The sequence below is a fragment of the Oreochromis aureus genome, linkage group 3, assembly GCF_013358895.1.
Source record: "Oreochromis aureus strain Israel breed Guangdong linkage group 3, ZZ_aureus, whole genome shotgun sequence".
NCBI lineage: Eukaryota > Metazoa > Chordata > Actinopteri > Cichliformes > Cichlidae > Oreochromis > Oreochromis aureus.
Window position 1 is genome coordinate 20,375,590 of NC_052944.1, and position 20,870 is coordinate 20,396,459.

At 41.4% G+C, this 20,870-nt stretch overlaps 1 protein-coding gene across 2 annotated transcripts; it reads right to left on the reverse strand.

Moving 5' to 3' along the window:
- Positions 1–1,988: 1,988 nt before the first annotated feature.
- Positions 1,989–19,920, reverse strand: trmt44 (tRNA methyltransferase 44 homolog). 2 transcript variants are annotated; one of them, XM_039610071.1, is made up of 12 exons: positions 19,348–19,920; positions 19,154–19,271; positions 17,790–18,009; positions 17,623–17,691; positions 17,170–17,277; positions 15,736–15,807; positions 13,555–13,661; positions 13,028–13,211; positions 11,013–11,361; positions 6,958–7,131; positions 5,471–5,587; positions 1,989–4,025 (listed from the first exon to the last, which is right to left on the reverse strand). In XM_039610071.1, exons 1-12 carry the CDS (start codon positions 19,676–19,678, stop codon positions 3,793–3,795), a joined length of 2,082 nt encoding a protein of 693 aa, XP_039466005.1. In that variant the 5' UTR covers positions 19,679–19,920; the 3' UTR covers positions 1,989–3,792. The 2 variants fall into 2 exon arrangements, with proteins under 2 accessions (XP_039466005.1, XP_031583033.1); XM_031727173.2 differs by lacking the exon at positions 6,958–7,131.
- Positions 19,921–20,870: the final 950 nt, after the last annotated feature.

The window sequence follows — 20,870 nt, forward strand, 5'->3', positions numbered from 1 at the left end:
GTCTTTTGAGGCTTTCAAGGATAAAAATTAATCCAATACCTAAAAAACACATCAGATCACAGCTTGATGCCCCTATGTGGCAACATGTAGGCAGCTCCATCTCTACTTTCTGTGTGGTTTCCAGTGTTTGATGGGCTCTTCTTCTTTTCCGGTCTTCATGACCTGGTCTTGACTGCTTAGTGAGTCAAGACCAGAAAGTTGCTCAACATATTCCAGCTGTAAATCTGCAATCTGTGTTGTGATAGCCAGGCTACTTAAATACAACTAACCCAGCAGTTATGAGGCCAGAGCTACTGATGCTAATGATAAACAATTGGTCCTGAATTTCACAATTCCAGTTTATGACTGAATAAGAGGACAGAGGGCTGTTTAATTACATCATTCTTACTGTTTCTCTGTGCCTCTAATCACGAGTCCAAATTAGTTTTTTTACAACCTCATATTTCAATAATAGTGAACATTTTTACTATAATTAATACTAATGCTGCACCCACTGAGGAGCTCCCGGGAAACTGATTTTTTTAAAGTCAGAAGAGGTTTAAATAATTGGCTAAAAAGCAGGCTGTGAAACTTGACAATCCTTCAGCAATAATGGAAAGAGCATTTTAATAACTGCGTTTTAATATCGCTCAGGTTCCTGAAATGGCTTTATGTAACACTGATAAATTTTTTTCTTTGCTGAACTAGATGAAGTCTGGTTTCAACATTTAGTCCCAGACAGCGACTCAACACAGACGCGTATTCACTGCATCTTTATTTAACCCCTAAACGTCCGGTGTATCCTGTGAGTTTCTGAGACTTGTATATCATCAGTGCAATGAACCTAGTACATTTTTAAGCAATAATAATATAATAATAATTAATAATATAATTTTTTTAAATTGTCAGAGCATTCGATAAACACTCAATTTTCAAAAAAATTTGAATTTGCTGCCAAGTATTTCATGGTTTGGGGCTTTAAAGGGTTAAGTTGATGCATGTGCATATGTATATTTTATTTTGTTTATATTTGTTTTTGCAAATGAGTAGACAGCAGACTTCCTGTTATGTTTTATAGGGACAGGGTGGGTCTGCTTTACTGATCTCCAGGGTAGCGGTGTGAAACAGACATAAACAGTCATTGTGTGGGTTTATTCAACAGTGTAAGGGCCGGGGCCAAAAGATCACAACAACAGGATCAGCAACAGTGTAGAGCTGGGATGGGTACGTACCCGCCTCCACTCCCCGGCCATGTCGCAGCAGTTAAATATAGGGCAGCAGGTCGATCAGATGAGCATTTTCATCATTTCATTTCTTCCAAGAAACATAACAGAGTGGGGTGAAGGGTGGGAGGGGGACAAGTGATTTAAACGGGTCATTAAAATCCACACATTGCTATACACGTTACGACTGAGCAGTTTATGTCCATCTCACAGCTGAAGCATCTGTTATGTTTAAATGCTCTGTCATCTCTGAGGAAGTTTCTATTTACTGATCGCAGTTACTCAAAAACACTAGAGAACTTTCTTCCTCTACTGAACCTTTGACCAGGCTGAGCAAATGATTGTGAATCCACATCAATATTCAGTGACGAAGCCACTGAGCAGGGAGACGTGAGCACCCGGTCAGCTACATGTAACCTCAAGATGTCCATTTCAACCACAGTGTGGACTTTATGAGACACACTCGCCTTTTTATGGAGCCACAGTGTGTCTTTTGTCCTGGCTTCCTCCCCTCACCCCCAACTGGTCATGGGAGATGGCTGCCCCACCCTGAGCCTGGTTCTGCTAGAGGTTTCTTCCTGTTAAAAGGGAGTTTTATCTTCCCACTGTCACCAAGTGCTTACTCGACTTATAAATAAACTGAATTAGACTGAATTGAGTCATTCAGTCAAATTTGGGGAGTTTCCTTTTATATTTTGTATATGTTTGATGCCACAAAAGCCAATTTCAAGCATTTACTGTGAGTCACCATCATGAGTTAAGTCAGGAAATTAGGACACAACAAGCGAAAGTGGTGATTTCTTTATATGTGTTAGACAAATGTATCAGAAGCAGATTGTATCTTATTTTGTGAAGTACAAAAATACAAAGGAAGCTTTTCTCAAAGACATTTTCAGTTGCAGACATAAATAAGATTTTCTCATTTATGTCTGCAAAAAACATTTGCCCCCTACACACACACACACACACACACACACGCACGCACGCACAGATGTTTCAGATCATCAAACAGATACAAATTATCTGTGGCTTGACCTTAAAAATTCGGTTCATGCTGAAAAACCCTCCAATGTGGCTGAATTACAACACAGTGCTGTAGAAGACTCGTTGCCAGTTATCGCAAACATTTGATTGCAGCCTTGATTGCTAAGGTTGACCCAACCAGTTATTAGGTTTAGGTCTTTTTTTTTCCACACAGGACACTTTTTCCCCTTAAAAATAAACATCTTCATTTAGAAGCTGCATTTTGTGTTTACTTGTGTTATCTTTGTCTAATATTTAAATTTGTTTGATAATCTGAAACATTTAATTGTGACAAACATACAAAAATAGGAAATCATGAAGGGGTAAACGCTTTTTCACACCACTGTGTATATAGTCAAATCTTTAAACGTCGTCATGTTTCTGAGTCGACAAAAGTAGTTTTGAAACCAGTATTTTTCAGTCTCGCTTCCTCTACTGTGTTTTTATTTTATTCTTTTTACTGCCTGGTGTCTGAAAAAAGACTTCTGAATGTCAGTGCGTTACGTTCAGCATTAATGGTGCGTTCGCTTTCACAATACATAACTGTCTCTCTTTATAGCTGAGTGGTGTTTGAGGACCTTTGGTATGTGTTACATTTGTTACAGTCTCCAACTAAATGTATATGTTTTAGCTTCAAACAGCAGAAACACAGCACTCAGAATACATTTAGGCTTCAAATTGCAAATTGTTAGGCAATCTGGTAAAATATGATTAAGTGTTGCCACACACTGATTGTATAATCAATGTTTTTATTGTATCAGCAGTCTGATTGTTGTCTGTCACATACACAAAACAAACCCCAGGGAGGCTCTTCTCACTGCTCGGCTGCAGTCCCTCGGAGGGCCTTACCGTCTTTGACATTTGAGCCACAGGGTGATGGAAGCTGTTAGAAAGACGCAGCAGTGAGCGCCCATCCAGACGGGACAACACGCAGCTCAGCCCTCGACTCCTGCCAACAAATAATTCATACTGCTAACATTTACTTTGTTCAAATGCTGTCCGGCCTTTCTCCCCCGCCCTGTCTGTGAACCTCAAAGCACACGTCTGAGCTGAATGAAATGTCTAAGTGAAGCACGCAGCTAAATACTGAAAGTTTACAGGAGCTTTTAGAGTTTTTTATGCTGTGGGCGAGGAGAAGATCCACCACAGAGCTGATAATCTTTAAATAAAAATACAAAGACGTAGCTTGAAATCAGCTTTATATAGTGAGTAAGTATACCTGAACTCGACAGAAGACCAACAGTTAAATAAATAGGAGACAGGATGCTTTGAAATTAAATTTCACAAGACAACATAACCCAGAGGTTTAGAGAGCTCCAGCAGTGAAGCCCCACCAGGAAGCATCGCATGTTGGCAGCCTTACAAAGAAGAAAGAGGACAGTGAGATTTCAAGGCTTCAATTCCCAGAAATGATGTAACGTTGCCTCAATAAAACTCGTTGCTTGGACCTGAATCTTATCTTTGAGGCTACAGGGCTGGGAACTAGAGTTCAAACAACGATGTGCAGAGCTCTGCACAAATTAAAAATCCAAACAAAGTCAATGAAAAGTCGTGACGAACAAGTCAATCAAAAGGCGTCATTCTTTATCTTCTTCAGCGGCCTCGTCGAGGGTCGGAGATCGTCTGCTCCGTGGGCGAAGGCGCAGTTTTCGGCCTGCAGGGGGCAGCCCTGAGGGTGCTGAGCATGAAACCAGCAGAGGCGAGTTTTCAGGGCACCCGGGGCGACGGGCTTCCTTTTGGCATCCGCCCTGAAGGGCTTCCTCTCCCGCCAGTCTCTTATGTAGACACGCCCTCCTTCAACTAAAGACGAGTGACGAGAGGGAGACACAAAATCTATCAGACTGAAACACTCCTCCCAAAAGATACAAATAAACATTTTCCCAAAAGAAAGAGATTTGGAAAAGAACACCACATAGATGCCTGGCTGTAAGGGCACCAGGGCAGAAAAAGTCATGTCTGTGCTGACCCCCACAGGTTTTAAGCTCCTCACCTTTCGAGGGTCATTTTTATCTATTATCGGAAAGAACTGTCAACTTTGTTTCTATCTCAAGTCTCACTTTGCTTGCACTCTAAGCAATTTCTGTAGGGGAGGGGATCCAATTTTCTCAAACTGATCCCTCGAGACCAACCAAATTCCAAATGACAATGGTAAAAGCGCTCATTTCCCCTCTTTTTCAATCAACAAAAGCCCAGTTTGATGCCATGACACCAAGCAAACTAACTCTTTGGATCGGACGATTCAGAGTTTTGCCAAGCACAAGTACGCTTAAACACACTTTGATGTCAATGTTGTGGTTACCGGGGAAAAAAAGGAAGGCATACTTCTCACACTGCTGTCTGACACTTTTAACCAGGGACAGCAGCAAAACACACTGCTTTGCGGTCTAGTAGCAAAGTCAATGACGGTACGACTTCCATGGCAGCATTTGAGACTTCTTTGTGACTAGTGAGTGAATAAAATTTGAAAAAAAAAAAAATGTTGTCGCCATGGTTATCTTTAAAAATAGTCCCTTTTAAAAGTCTTAAGTTAAAGCATACACTGTATTTAAAAGATGTCAACATATGGGTAAAATTTTGCAACCTGGAACGAGGCCATCGCCACCTTATTGTTTTAAAGAAGTGACCATATTTAGACCAGGAGGTGGGACTAATGCTAGCTAGCAAGCTAGTTTGAAGAACTAGCTTACATTCATTGTTCACTGTGATGTTAAATAGGATGCTCATTTTAGATCAAACAAAATGTTCGTAATGGAAAAACTGGACAGCTGACTCCTCTGAGGGCTTTTTCTACTGACGAACACTGAACGAGCAAGGTGTAAAAAATAAAGCAGAAGCTGTATTCTAATTAAGACATTTTTGGGGGGATCTATTAAAGAAGACTTGAAACCAGAATCTAGGAAGATAGACTTTTACTTTTAACCGTTTACTCAAGTCATAAAACAAACAAGAAATAGGGTAACTTTGAAATATCCCCAGAAAGTAGGGTTAAGGTCTCCATCTTTTATATACAGTCTATGATTTGAACTGTTGGAAAAAATTCTTTCAAACAAAATCTTTTTTTAAAAAGAAGCTAACGTTTTTTATTTAACACCCTTTCTGTTACTCATATAACCTCCAGTATCTCTCTCACTGTCACTGGTTTCATTTAAGCACTATATTGTACTTAATGAATAGTCTAGTTCTCAACAATACGACTTTCAAATGAACCATCTATGATAACGTAGAGAAGCGTGCAGAAAAGCTACCTCTAAATACTTGATGATTGTTCCTCAGAAGCGTCTGAAGACCTCCGCACTCTTTCTTCAGGAGCCGCAGGGTTTCCTGCCCCAACAGCCCCGCAACCTCGCTCACAGAAAGGCTGCCTGAAGAGCAGGGAAGAGGGACAAACAATGAAAGATGGGAGTTACACATGTGCAGGAAGAGGTCTATTGATTTTATAATCATCAATGCATTAACACGGTGCTTCAGCATGCACAGAGATCGTTTTTATCCAGCATTTCAGACAAAGAACCACTCGGCTTGAGTTGATGTTATCAGCTGTTTTATGACAAGAAAATGCGAGCAAAGCTATATATACACATAGTATATACAGATCGGTTTACAGTAGAGAGTAGCTATCTGTCAGTGTTTGTCAGAGCTGTAAAGTATGCTCAGTTAAAGCTGTTCCAACAAGCTGTCAGGGCAACTGGAACGCCTTTTGCCAGAGTAGCCATTTGGGAGCCTGAATCATTTTTGTCACCTCTCCACTGGGGCAGAGATTTTAGAAAGGAAAAAGAGGATATATACAGTTCTAACCTCTAGGATTAGCATAGTATAGGTGACAAACCCCTTTGTATTCACACATGCTTTCACGCAATGGTTAGAAAGATCTTTTGGCATTTCTGGCCTTGCCCTTTTTACACCACAAGGGAATTGAATCAGAGCTGACCTTTGGTTTATACAAATGACAATCTTCCTCCTTTCTCTGACGTATTGGAGGGAGAGACACGCCACATGATTTCATAACTATATTTGACTTAATTCTGCATCTTCAATGACATCTTCATCATACCTCTGTGGTCACTCCCTGCAATCCCTGCTGGCTTAGAGACGATATGAATACTGAATATGAATGAAAAGCACCGTCTGCCCCTCTTATCCAAAACTCAGTTCCTCAAAGAAACTGTTCAGCTTTAAACTCTTCTGCTTGTCGGGTCTCTGAACTTTGTCTTTCTGCTGCTGAAATTCATCGAAAAACATATTGTCCACCCAAATACATCCTAATTTTAGTTGGCCAAATTGCTGCGTTAATCCCTAAAATATGCAACACACTCCCACATTCACAGACACTAGTGCAGCCAAACCCAGTCGTATGCTGCAGAGTGTGAAACTGGGCAGACTCTCATCCCACAGCTCTGACGCCAGGGAGCTCCAGGCCTTAATATAATATCAATACACCGTTTAGAGCTGCCCTTTACTGCCTACAATGTTAATGGGGATTAATGGGATAGGGACAGTATCGACAGAGTAGATGCAGCTTGGACTAAGACCAGGTGCAGACGAGTATTAATGGCTTGGCTTAAAGTACAGTTGGACTTGTGTGTTTGAAACGATGCCTGTTGTGTAGGATTGTTTTTGTTGTGCTGAAGGAAAAAAAAGAGAAGAGCTCAGCTGTGATTTCCATCTTTGCAAAAACTGCAACTCTCACAAGGCGACTAAGGATGACAGGACATATTTCTGAGGGATGACATACTTTCAGGGTGATATTTGTCTTGATGAGCAGAGGAGGGGTAGTGGACACGGAGCTGCCCAGGCAGGAGGAATAGAGGGAGGCCACAGAGAAGATTCATGAATGTGGAGAAGGAGGACATGCGGAGGGTTGGGGTGACAGAAGAGGTTGGAGGCTGGTGATTTGTTGTGGTGACCCCTAAATGGAGCAGCCAAAAGAAGAAGAATAAATCTATATACTTGTCCTGAATACCAGTTTTGGGCTTGAGAAACAATCAAAGCTTCTCCAGGCGAGCAGAGGGAGGGGGAATCATAGTGTTTGGAGACAATAGCAATGCTATGATTCTGCAAACCGTTTAACTTGCGTATAAAATGGTCACTCAGACAAACAACAACAGAAGTCTCACTTTTTTCCATCACATCTCTCTGTACACGGCTGCGCTCCGTCTCTCTTTGCAACCTCAGCTCACAGAGCAATAAACACAGCAGATAGAGAGGAAAGGAGACATGCTATTGCTGTGCCGGGAGAGCAAGACGGCCCTGCAATGCAAAGGAATGAGTACGCCAGCTTTTTGCTAGACCTTTAAAAAAAATCTATTAACAGGGTGATGAAAAGTTGGTAAACGTTCTGGCAAAGGTGCAAAGCTAGTAACAATCAGGTGAACTGAAACATGAACTTGCTATATTATGATGCCACCATGTTGCCTGGCAACCTAAAAAAAATGGACTACTGGCATTTATATAGTAATGCAGGACACTGACATGTACTAGAACCAATAATTACATTATTATTACTACTAAAAGTTAATATGCATGCTTGCTGAATCTTCTTATAGCACCCAATAAATAATGTTTACACTCATCTTCATATATCTATGGCTCGAGCATGTGGCTTACACATTTCCCTGCCAAGCAAAAGATCCCCCGGTTCAGTCTGGGAGGAGACACAAATCCCTTTGGGGTTGTGTCAGGAAGTGCGTCCAGCACATCCAGATCAAACATGCGGAGCTACCTGCTGTGGTGACCCTTTGCGAAAAAGGGAGCAGCTGAAAGCAACTTTTAAACCGGTCTTTGTATGAATGACATTTTGGAGACAAAAGCAAAAGTATACAAAAAAAAAAAAACAACCCAAAAAACACAGTTTGGATTTTTTCAAACCGACAATCTGAAAAATATTTGGTTTAAACTGAAGGAAAGCAGAAAGCAGAAAATGTTCCAGCGTGAAAAAGAGTGAAGTGAAGCATTCACTCATCAAAAACACACCGCGCCCTTCCACGCAGGCTGCTTCTATTCACTACAATAGCGTGTTTACTGTACCTCTGACATTTTACTGAGTTGACATTTAGTGTCGCTCGATGTACAGCTACACACAGATTTTCATTCTCGGCATGATTGCATAACTCTGTGACTCAGCACTACAGCATGCATGAATTAGTAACTTGCTTCATATTTACAGTGTCTCAGAAGAGCTGTGAGATATATTTAAGTTTAATGCACAGGAAGCACAATATATGCAACTGATATAAGCAGCAGCAGCAACAATACTAAGATGTTTTAACTTGTTTTTTTTCACTTAGTAAAATACGCCAAACTGCTCAGTGCAAATCTGTTAAATATAAGAACTTGGCCCAAATAAAAAAAAGAGTCCGATTGATGTTAATCGGGAATTCTCATTTCAAAGAATTACTATAAATCACTGAGTATCAGTCTTATGATACAAACCCAACACTAGTTGGCCAAACAGGAAAAATACTGACTCTTATGCATAGTGAAAACCTGTTTCTGATAGTTTCAGAGCTTAAACCGGATTATTTGTTTGTCTTTACAGTAAAAGAGATAAAAGAAAAGATAAAAGAACATCGTCTGACGTCGCACCAGAGCCACAGAAACAAAATGATCATAAAATATCCGCTTAAGTGCCAAAAAGAGATGCATCACATATTGAAAATGATTAGACTTTTTGAAGATGCATTAAAGAACAGACAGAAACTAAACTCCAAAGCACTTTAAATGACTCCGAGACCCATCTGGATTTATTTAACATGCGCTGGCTCCCTCTCAATTTAGCCTTTGTTCGTACACAGCAGATAACTGGTAGGAATCCCTCAATACAAATGCATGCTCATGCATAAATCATAGATGGTGGTGCATTATTCATCCAGTCATCTCCATACAGAGTTACACTCTCCCTTTATTCACTCTCCCTAAAATTTTCTACCTTTAATTCCACCGACACCCTGACGAGAAACGTTCTGTTTTAATAATAGCGGGCTTCATGCTCTTATCTCGTTCATAATGTGTGACTGTGTGTGAGTGTGTGTGTCAGCGGGGCTGCAGAGGTGTTGACAAAGGTGATTGCGTGGGTGCTGTAAAAGAGCATGTGTGTGCGTGTCTGTGGGTGTTTGATACGGGCTGTGTGGTACGCAGCTGGCGGAGGGTGTGGCAGAGTTCAAAGAGGCGTCGCTCTGTGTCATGAGGTCTCACCGGCTGATGCTGAGGGGCAGGATGGTAATCAGCGAGGTGGGGGGTTAGATGGGATGATGGACGAAGAGTGAAATTCGAAGTTCAGGCAGTAGGTGCTGCTGATGTAATGGTGTAGCTGGTGTATTTTAAAAAGTGCTGACACTATATGTAACGATTGATTGTGACGGTGCCGTTTCAGAGGCATCTGGTTACATCTGCACCGCACCACACGAGGTGAAAAGCACTCACTATGTAACTGATCAAGGGCAAAGCCTGTGTACAAAAGATGGAGGTAGCCCCGGGGATCGGAAAAGTGACCGTGGTAGGGAAATGCCCCAAACCTGCATTCTTTGTAATGGCCAGCAGAGGGTGACATCACCAAATCACATCATCAGATGCCTCAAGGCGCTTTATACTGTAAGGTAAAGACTCTACAATGATAAAGACAAAACCTCAACAATCAGATGACCCCTTATGAGCAAGCACTTGGCAACAGTGGGAAGGAAAACATCCCTTTTAACAGGAAGAAACCCCCAGCAGAACCAGGCTCGGGGGGGGGGGCAGCCATCTGTCGTGACTGGTTGGGGGTGAGGGGAGGGAGACAGGAAAAAAGGCACACTGTGGAAATCCAGAGTGGTGCATAAAAACAAAGAGTAAAAAAGGGTGAAAGAACAAGAAACACTCAACAAGCCCCTGGCAACTCAGCAGCGTAACTAAGGGTTACCTGATCGAGCCTTAATTATAATCTTTCTCAAAAAAAGGAAAGATAAGCCTGATTTTAAAAGGTCTGTCTCCCACATTCAAATATTTGCACTCTTCAATAAATCATTGGACCCGTTTCTCATTTTCCCAGCAAAATATAAAGAAATGAGGTGTGGCTGAAGACTTTAGCAGAGTACTGTACACCGATGTGGTAAATACATTACAGGACCACATAAGCAACGGGATGTCCACTAATAGCCAACGATTAGCTACGAAGCAAAGGGAGAGCAGTGAATCTGTATCCTGTATATGTGGACAAGGCTTAAATAGTGTGGTTCACAACAGCTGCTTATCCGAAGACATTCACATCCACCTACCAGCCCTTTTAGGCTTTCTTACATTATATACACTTTCAAGCTCATCTAATGTTCTTCTCAGCCACCTCTCCAGCAGAAAACACATTATAAAGTCATTTTGCCTTTAATTACAGGTTGATACACTTAATCACAGTGAGAAAAGTTAATAAAAAAATAGGGGTGATAGATGTTTTTGATATGCTAAAACTGGGTCATTTACATAGCGCCAAATCACAACAGCAGTTGCCTCAAGGTGCTTTTTTTTGGTAAAGACAATAATTAATAATAATTGTGATATAAAAACGTGACAATGCCTTTAAAAGCTGTTTATGGTGCGAAAAATTGGTGAATTTAGCCCACTGCTAGGTGGTTGTTAGGCAACATGATGACATCATAATATCTCATATAGACAAGAACCTTCCTAAGATGCATCTGAATGCCAGAGCTGAGACTTTCTGTCCTACAGGCAAATAGGAACACTTCACAGATACTGATCCTATTCTGGATTTGATCTGAACCTGTGACTCGGTTCAGCAGCGACTCATGTCAGTCGTTTTACCTCCTTGGTTCCAGTCATGGCAGGATCCTTCTCCATCGCCCACGGTCATTCCCAGAAGAGCATTAGCAACCCGCAGAACAACACCATCAACAACGTCCCGCGGGAGAGCAGCACAATTTCGCACCGTTTCGACGCGATCTCGCGGCTGGAACCCGGCTCCCCAGGAGCTCCCGGGGGTGCCGTTACAGCTTCCGTTCCCATTGCAACAGTCCTCGTCATTACTGACGTCTGACCTCTGAACTGTGACCCCGGGAGCAGTGCAGCGGCTGTGGATGTAATGAGCCCTTTGTTGCTCTACCTCAGGTTCGTCAGATAACTGATAGTTTCTTGACTTTCCTAAAAGACACACCTGCAGGAAAAACAGAAAAAAAAAAGAGAGCTGAGTGTGAGGGCAACTCCCACGTGCTGAGGATTAAAATTGTAAAACCAGGAACGACAAATAATTATTTTCTTCTCCCTGTTTTGGTTTCTTTTCTTGTCATTCATTTTAAATGAGATGAATTATGTTCATGATTAAAAAAAAGAAATCATACTTTTTCTTTTCATTTGAAAATGTTCACACTGAAATAATTTTGTGGGAGAGCTTTTGCTGATATGAGCAAACTGAGTGTTACTGATGAGCAAACAGCAAAGCCCAGAAAATAATAGCTTGTTCTTTTTATGGCCACGTGTATATTGTAGCTATTAATGGCTACCCGCTAACAGATTTATTGTTCCCTCTGGGATTATAAAGACATCCTTGATTTATTGTACGTCTACACTAAACGAAGCCCAGGTGGAGAAAAGGCTGGGAAGCACAGCTGTATGATTTACTTCAGCCATCCACTGTCATAGCGCTGAGAAGTGTTTCCACATAATCCCAGGATTATAAAAAGCATGTAATGAATTTGCTGACAAACTTCTACAAGTACTGATTTTCTGTTCTATCGAAACGTAAAATTCACCTTCTCACCACTATTAGCTTCAACTGCTCATATGCTAATAAGCTAATTGCATGACAGCAGCTGGTCAAGACAACCTGATGAAGGTCCAAGCTGTTTCGAGCTGACAGGAAGGTAGCAGTAACTTAAATAACCACTCATTCCAACCGAGGTGCAGAAAGGCATCTCAGTGCACAACAGATCCAGCCTTGAAGCAGTTGGGCTACAGCAGCAGAAGACCATACCAGCTGACAGGAAGCTGAGGCTACAGTTCACACAGACTTTCCAAACAACAGAAGACTGGAAAACCATTGCCTGATCCAATAAGTCTCAATTATGTGCTGTGACATTCAGATGGTAGAGTCAGTATTTGGTGTAAACATGAAAGCATGGATCCTGCCTTGGATCAACAGGCAGTCTTGGCACACTGTGGGACACTCAGTACTAACCAAATGTTAAACACCACAATCTGCATGTGTTTTGTTGTTGACCATGTCCATACATTCATGACCACAGTGTAGCTTCTTCTGATGGCTGCTTCCAGCAGGATAACACTCCATGTCACAAAGCTCAACATGACAGCGAGTTCCCTGTACTCAAATATCCTCCACAGTCACCAGATCTCAACCCAACACAGCCCCTTTGTGATGCGGTGGAACGGCAGATTCTCATCATGGATGTGCAGCAACTGTGATGCTGTCTTGGCAACGCGGACCTTTTGTGCTATTCTTTAAGAAGAGTTATAACTTTCAGATATGTGCAGGGGAGAAATGCAGTTGAGGTGCATTATGGGAAACGTCATAACTAGAGTGTGTTTTAATTTTCACAAATCAAATGGATCAAACGGATTTCTGTCTTTATTTCTTTCCCTTTCTGTCTTGTATTAAATATTTGATAGCTGACAGCAGAGCTGCGCGGTAGACGGGTGGAGAGAGAAGAAGAATTCACAAATTGCTGAACTAATACAATGTGATTTGTTCTGGAGCACAGACTGAAAGGAGAAGAAAAAAACAGGGGCCGGAGTCAAACAAATGTTTACAACAAGTCAGATGGATTTACTGTGAAGCCGCCTCCACTCTGTTTTTGTCAGCCTACCCGTTTAGTAGAAGGTATTCTCAAACAGTCTTCGTCAGTGTTGAAGCCACAGACTTGGCTGACCTCAGCGATGAAGTCGATGTATTCCTTATACTGAGACTTCTTACACTGGCGTCTCTGGTATTTTCCACAGAAGTCGAAGAAACAGCAGGGGAGGACAAAGTAGCGGCAGGAATAAGACGACCTATAATTTGAAAAAGAAGGGACAAAATAAATCATTACATTACTCTTTAATACAGTCAGACTGCAGAGGACTTGTTTTCGTTAAGCATTTTTCCACCTTTAACTGAAAGCTTTCAGACAGGAAGCGACACACACACTACAAGAAATCATCATCTGCAGTCTCAAACAAGGAAAAATCTGACTCCTCACACTGAGGCTCAACATCGCCATCAGGTGGCCGTCTCAGTAAACACACACACACACACTCTTCACACATCACCCCCTGCCCATAATGTTATTCCAAAACTGGAGAGATCAGCTGGCACTTGAGCTGCTGAGTGTGATTGTGTCTCCTGATGACTCGCCTGGCTGCTATAACGGGGATCCACGGTGTGAGCTCGTCCGAATGGTTCCCAATCAGCCAGTCTGTACCCGGGAATAAGAAGCTCTCGCTGGGAGTAATTGCCTTTTCCTGAAATAGCACAGACCCAAAGAGCACAAGAGGTCCTTAGAGCAGGAGGGATGCACGCTGGTCTAATTTAATTCAGAATCATTTAATAGAAATAAGTCTTTTTATCTTCTTAGACTTTTATTTGAGATGCATTTAAAGTTTTGGCTTGTTTTTTTCTTAGTGGGCTCAACTAATTTTCTTTTTAATTGCAATTAGAAAACAACTACAAGATCCCAACAACTTTTTTTTTTTTTAGAGAGTTTATATAAATCCTTTTATATATAACAGATGGCCCTGACACCAACATCACAAATGATGAGAGTTAAGAGCCTGTGAAGTCCAGAGAGCTTCCGAATAAAGGTTGAGGACTGAGTACAGCTGCCCCGGGGGCGCAGAGAGATTGTTCTACCACATCCGCTCCGCTAAAATCGGTCAATAATAGATGACCTGAAATGGAAGCAGTCAGCAGCTTGTTGTTAAATGAGCGACTGAGGACAGGAGGCAGATGGGAGAAAGCGGCGTTTTCAGGGCAGGTTTCTCTGGAAATGTGTGTGTCCACATGTGTATGCAAGCTTCTCTGGTAGTATTTTCTTTGTGCAGCTTAATACAATCATAAAAGCAAGAATCTCTTAAGTATACTACGAGAAATGTACAGTGCTGTGAAAAAGCATTTCTGTGTAATTTTAACACTTAAAATCCCATTTTAATATTAGACAAAGGTAACCCAAGCAAATGCAAACTGAAGGTTTTAGATTACATTTTCACTATTAAGGGTAAAAAAAAAAAAACTTTTTGAGTCAAGAAACCACTTAAACAGAACCTGTGTGACAAAGTGAAGCAGACGAAAAGATCTCAAAAAGCAATCCATCATGGCGCGATCTCAAGACACAGCTGAGAAACAAAGTCACTGACATCTATCAGTCTGGAAAGGGTCACAAAGGCTTCGAGTCTCCACTGAACCACACTGAGAGCCATAATCCCCAAATGGAGAACACTTGGAACAGTGTGGACCTTCCCAGGAGGGGTCGGCTTCCCAAATTGACTCCAAGAGTACTGACAACTCATCCAGGAGGTCAGAAAAGAACCCAGAACAACATCTAAAGACCTGAAGGCCTCGTATGACTCAGTTAATGTCAGCGTTCATGATTCAACGATAGAAAGAGACTGAGCAAAAACAGCATCAAGGGGAGAGAACAAGGAGAAATCCACTGCAGACCAAAAAAAACTTGTTTCACATTTGCCAAAAAACATCTTGATGATCACAGAGACCTTTGGAAAATATTCTGTGGACTGATGAGACAAAATTTGAACTTTTTGGAACGTTTGAGTCCCGTTACATCGGGCATAAATCGAACAAAGCAATTCATAAAAAGAACGTCTGATGGGACGACCATCAAGTTCTGCCCTAAACCTCAAGATCTGAAACACACCAGCAGGTCCACCTCTAAACGGCTCAGATAACGGCACTGTTGCCTCACCGTCGCACACGTCCAGGGTTCAAATCCGCCATGTTGTCAGGCCTTTCTGTGTGGAGTCTGCATGCTCTCTCTGTGTGACCTAGTCAAAGTGTGGACTTAAATCCAATTGAGATGCTTTGGTGTGACCTTAACCAAGCAGTTCATGCTGGAAACCCCTCAAACGTGGCTGAATTAAAACTATTCTGCAAAGATGAGTGGGCCAAAATTCCTCCACGCTGATGTGAGACTCACTGCCAGTTATCACAATCACTTGATTGCAGTTCTTGCTGCCAAGGGAGGCAAAACCACATTCATAGGTTTAGGGTGGCAATTACTTTTCCACACAGGGCCGTGTATGCTTGGATAGATTTTTGTTGGCCTGAATAAATTAAATCCCGATTTAAAAACTGCACTTTTTATTTATTCGGGTTGTCTTTTTCTAATTTCTAAACACATAAGGAAGAGGGAAAATACTTTTTCACAGCACTGCGGGTGTAAAATTCTCACTGATCATTACTTTTACATCTTTATGAATGCTGCATTGTACTTTCTCATTACAATAAACTGAAGCACAAAGTGAGGACACGGAGTCAGACATTTCATGTGAAAAGATAACGACACATGCTCGGCTCGCTCACCTCCAGCAGAGTCTGGGGGCCGTACATGTCCCAGATCTTCCTCCTGCGAACATCGATGCCCCTTCCAGGGTGCTGCAACACAAGATGGCCTGATGGTCAGAGAGGCCAATCAACCTCAAACACATTCACACACTCAGCCAAGTCAGATCAAAAACATTCAAATTTAGAATGAACCCCTTAACGACAATGGCGGCCGAATTGTTTCTACTACTGTTTGGACCAGATCTGGATCTGCCCCGGCATTTTCCCCTGTCTATAAAAGGCTGTCAGTCCAATGTTTACCTCAGCTTCTGAGTGACAGATGTGCATCTTTATTTACGCTTTACTTTGTCAAAGGAGATCGAAACGGGTTGAGCTGCTGTTTTTGCCGCTGTTAGCTCCTGTTAGCCAACGTCAGTGAAGTGGATCCAACATTGTTGGAATCAGACACTTACTGAATAAACTTGTATCCAATGTGAGAATGCAATCAAACTGATTATCAGAGGGAAAATGTGACCTTTAAACTATATTATACTAACTGTTGTTGTTGTTTAGCCAGCTCATTGTCAGTTGCCCGAATATGAGAGGGTCACATTTCTAATCTGTTGAAAATATGTAATTGGGACAATATCTGGAATAAATCAGCATAGTTATGAATATTTTCGTGTCTTCAGTTCAAGAAACAAGGTATGAGATAAGGTTTATATTATATTTTATTAAGATGCCGGTGACGTTGTCTCCTGCCTTTGCATTTTTGCTTGTTTGGGGAAGCAGACCACTTCTCAGATAACAGAGAAGTGGTCAGGTATAGTTTTTCATGTCGCGAGCCTAAATGTGCAGGCACAAATTTAAATGTCCCTCCACGGCACTCAAAAGTCTACGAGTTCTCTTTTGCTTCGACTTTGGCTTAGACAGATATTTAAAAAGCCTTTAATCATAAGGGAGATGTCCTTCCCGACTACGGTAGTCAAATACGGCGAAACATGGCAGTCCGTTTCTACGATGTAATTTTAATGGATTCATTCTAAGTTTATATGAACATATCAGTTTGGTGAAAGAGGTAATTACACACTAATATATGTATATTTATGAGTACAACTATCTTTTTTTTTTTTTATCAAATAAACTAAAAGAAATATACTGACTGTACCTTTAAGACAGCGCTTCTGGCTTTCCTAAAGTTAGTGTGAAATGTTTTATATGTGACCACCATATACAGGGTTATCAAATATGAACAGTGATCTCATACTGTGGTTGATTTTGAGGACTTTGTGGGCTTTGGGTGAGAATGTAACCAGGAAGTAGCTGCTGTTTGTTTGAGTTTAGAAGAAAATCAATGTGCAGAACAAAAGCTGATGATTCAGTCACTCGCAAAGATCAAACACTAGGTTCAGCGTGAAGATCTGGCCTAATAAACTGCTGCTTTTACATGAATTCATCAAGCACTGAACTCACCCCTTCATTGGTCAGAATGTGAACCAAGAGGCCATTTCCACAGCCGAGGTCCACAAAGGACTGCCTGGCAGTCAGACCTTTCTCTGCTCTCTCCTCAGCCCACAGCACCTGCAGCGTGCACGGTGACACAGACTCATGGTTAGGGAGCTTTGTAGTCAAATTTGCAGAGTGACAAATGCTGCTGATGCTGCTGATGCTGCTGATACTCGTGACCTACGTATAGATTCCTAAGGTCAAAGGTCATTTTTCACATTCAGGTTGACTGACTTAGCTTAAGTTGCATGACCCTGTGACACGTGGCATAAGGTCATGTGAGTTATTTGTTGTTTTTACCTGCACACACAGTACCTGTGTGGACATATTTGTTAATTATTTCAAAAGCTAACACAAGTATAATCGTGATAGGATCCACTCATTTGGTGAAAAGAACATTATTGGAAGGTTTGAAGTTACCAGGAGATACGTAGCAATAGCAACATCCTCATAGACAAACTTTTCAGGATCTGTAACCTCAGGCCAAACCTGGAAACAGTATGAAAAATATATATGAATATATCAACACAAGAGAATAGGACGTAAACAAAAGAATAAACAAGCCTCACATCATCCAGTCTCCTCACCTTCACCATGGCCTTGTACTTGTCCTTCAGCTGTTGGTACATGAGGCTGTACTTCTCCACTGGCAGCAGAGACAACGTGTTCCTGAACTCGCTACTCCTGCACTCGGTGGCCCAGCGCACCAGTTTAGGCAGCAGGTCAGAGGACAGCCAGGGCAGCTTGGGGTAGGCGACGCCATCAGAGAACCAGGAATCGACCGACAGCGCACACAACTCCAGGGACCTGCAGATAAAGCACAAGTCATCTACAGTGTTGTGCTCATTTAAGTATAGTAACATGTATATTAACTGAGAGTTTGTGATGTCGCCTTTCCTGAGTGCGCTGCTCCAAGTTCCTTTATTTCAACATGAGGAGGATTTTAAATATGAAAATAATTGTAAATATTAACAAGAAAAAGGAGATAACCCAAAATAAATAAAAAACCAGAAACAATGTAACAAAGTCTTTTTTATTTAAAACTATTAAACAATAAGAATAACAACTCTAAATTATATTCTGTGGTTTAAATTTTCTTATATCTGTTGACACTGAATGCCTGACCCATTTTTAAACATCAGTGGTGGACTACAAAAATAATAATACTATATGGTGTGGTGTAGTATGGAATATATGGTGAAGACCCTCAAAAAATCCTGATAACTTGTCTTTCTTTCATACACCCACTGTTAGGTTTGCCTTTAGCACCAACTTGGACCTCTTTGGTATTCAGAGCTGCTTTAATTCTTCATGGCACAGATTCAACAAGGTGCTGGAAACATGTCTCAAAGATTTTGGCCCAAAATGTTAAACCACATCCCAAAGGTGCTCTGTTGGACTGAGACTGACTGGTGAGTGGAGAGGTGGAGGTACTATTTGCATACGGTGAACTCATTGTCATGTTCAAGCAACAGCAATGCTAAATTCTTGTTATAAATTTTGTTATAACAAGTGTTTATTTGAGTTACTGTTGGCTTCCTATCAGCTCGAAGAAGTCTGGACATACTCTGACCTCTGACATGAAGAAGCAGAGCTGCAGCACATTGGATATTTTCTCTTTTTCCACTCCATTCCCTGTAAACTCTAGAAATGTCAGCAGATCAGCAGTTTCTGAAATATCCCGACCTATACGTCTGGCAGCAACAACCATGCCATGCTCAAAGTCACTTAAATCACCTTTCTTCCTCATTCTGATGCTCAGTTTGAACTTCAGCAGGTCACCTTTACCATGTCTACATGCCTAAATGTAATGAATTACTGCCATGTGGTTGACTGATTAGACATTTGCATTAATAAGGATTGTATAATCAACCAGTAAACTATCATCCAAAACAAGACATTTCCTCTTTTTTTTAATGTGCTGACGTAAAGATGATGACTGCAGACTCACCATTCCTCACAGTCCTGATTACAGAGTTGAATCTGATAAATGTTGCCTTTCCTCAGCGACACTTTTCCCTCTGCATCCTCTTCAAATGGAATAAAGGTCACTCGATGTCTACCAAAGTCTGCAGAGAACAAGAGAAAAGGCCTTAGAAACTAATATAACTGATACAACAGTTTGTAGAAGTGAGAAGCTCTTACCTTTCAGAATTATTTCTTTATGCAGGTTTGTCCCATAACAGTTTACTTTGGGAATAAATGTCCTGACGCTGGAGGACCATGGTTTGTCGGGTTCGTGGGCAGGTGAGGCCCCACTGATCATGAAGAGCAGCACATCTGTGAAGAGTTCAGGATCATGCAGCAGGAGCCGTAGGTCGTCTTGGTCCGCATCTTTGCTGTCTGTCTCTTTAACTCCGCAAAGACGCTTGTTTACAACATGAGGTTTCTTTATCCACACGTCTACGGCTGACCAGAAGCCATCGGGGAGACTCTTACATCCTCCCGGGAACTTTATATCGAAGAGCTTTGGCATAATTGAGCAAGCGAACCATGTGTGTTTACAATCACTGAATCAACTTCCGGACAGGTTGTTTTTGGTTTTTTGCACCGATATATGTTTCCAAGAACAATGAAATCAAAAACGGATCATTTACGATAAATCCTACTTTGGTCCAAAAACCTTTATAGAGCTTTATTTAAAAGAAAAAGCGAGAGGGAGCTAGAAAAACACACTACTATGTCGCTGAGTGATGACGTTTACACCAGCGACAAAACTCTATCATCTACGTCGCATGCCCAATAGAGGGTGCTGTTTATCTTTGTCTGTATGACTCTGTGGTCATTCACGGTTTAGGGGGATGTTTTTGTTTTATTAAATAGCGAACAAGTCAAAACGAAATCATTAAAAGTATAAGAAGATTATTTGTAGCCTTCACTAAAGCTGTTTTTGTACTGCGATGAGCTCTGAAACCTGACCGAAACTCTTCAAATAAACCATTCCTCTGCAGATGATCAGGATGCTGTTTTACTAGGTTGGAGATTGGCCTAAGAAAGCTAGGTCAACTGATGGCTTTATAAGCAACGATTTAACTGCTACCAGCTTGGATGCCTGTGGTATAAAGTGAAAGTAACACGGTGTTGGACTGTTGCACAGCAGCTGTTCTCATGGTCAGAGTTAGGTTACATCAGGTGTAGCAGAGATTAATATGATTTTTAGCGGATGAAATTCATTCACCGAATTCCTCCTTCGTACCAACTTTATAATATCTATTATAAGTTAGTATGAACAGTGTACTGTCAGTGTAGAGCAGGGGTCTCCAACTCCAGGCCTCAAGGGCCGGTGTCCTGCAGGTTTTAGATGTGTCCTTGATCCAACACAGCTGATTCAAATGGCTAAATTAGCTCCTCAACATGTCTTGTAGTTCTTCAAAGGCTGGTAATGAACTAATCATTTGATTCAGGTGTGGTGACCCAGGGTGAGATTTAAAACCTGCAGGACACTGGCTCTCGAGGACTAACGTTCCCTACCCCTGCTATAGAACTTATTCTGAGTTGTGAGTTCTTCCCCTTGCTGAACCATTTCAACTGATTTTAGGATTAGTCAACACTAATACATAGATTACTTCACAAATTTAAGGCAAATTATTAAAATAATCTCAGCTCTTCATGTTTCTTCTCCCTGGCTTCAAGCTTGGACTCTTCCCTTTCTTTTTTTTCAGCATTTG

Bases quoted from the DNA above. Each gene is read 5' to 3' on its own strand.
- trmt44 (XM_039610071.1), bottom strand. From the start codon at position 19,678: ATGCCAAAGCTCTTCGATATAAAGTTCCCGGGAGGATGTAAGAGTCTC. The intron at 11,362-13,027 runs GTAGGCTGACAA...TTTTTCCTGCAG, and splicing joins GAATACCTTCTACTAAACGG to GTGTGTCTTTTAGGAAAGTC. The intron at 4,026-5,470 runs GTAGCTTTTCTG...ACTCGTCTTTAG, and splicing joins CAATCATCAAGTATTTAGAG to TTGAAGGAGGGCGTGTCTAC.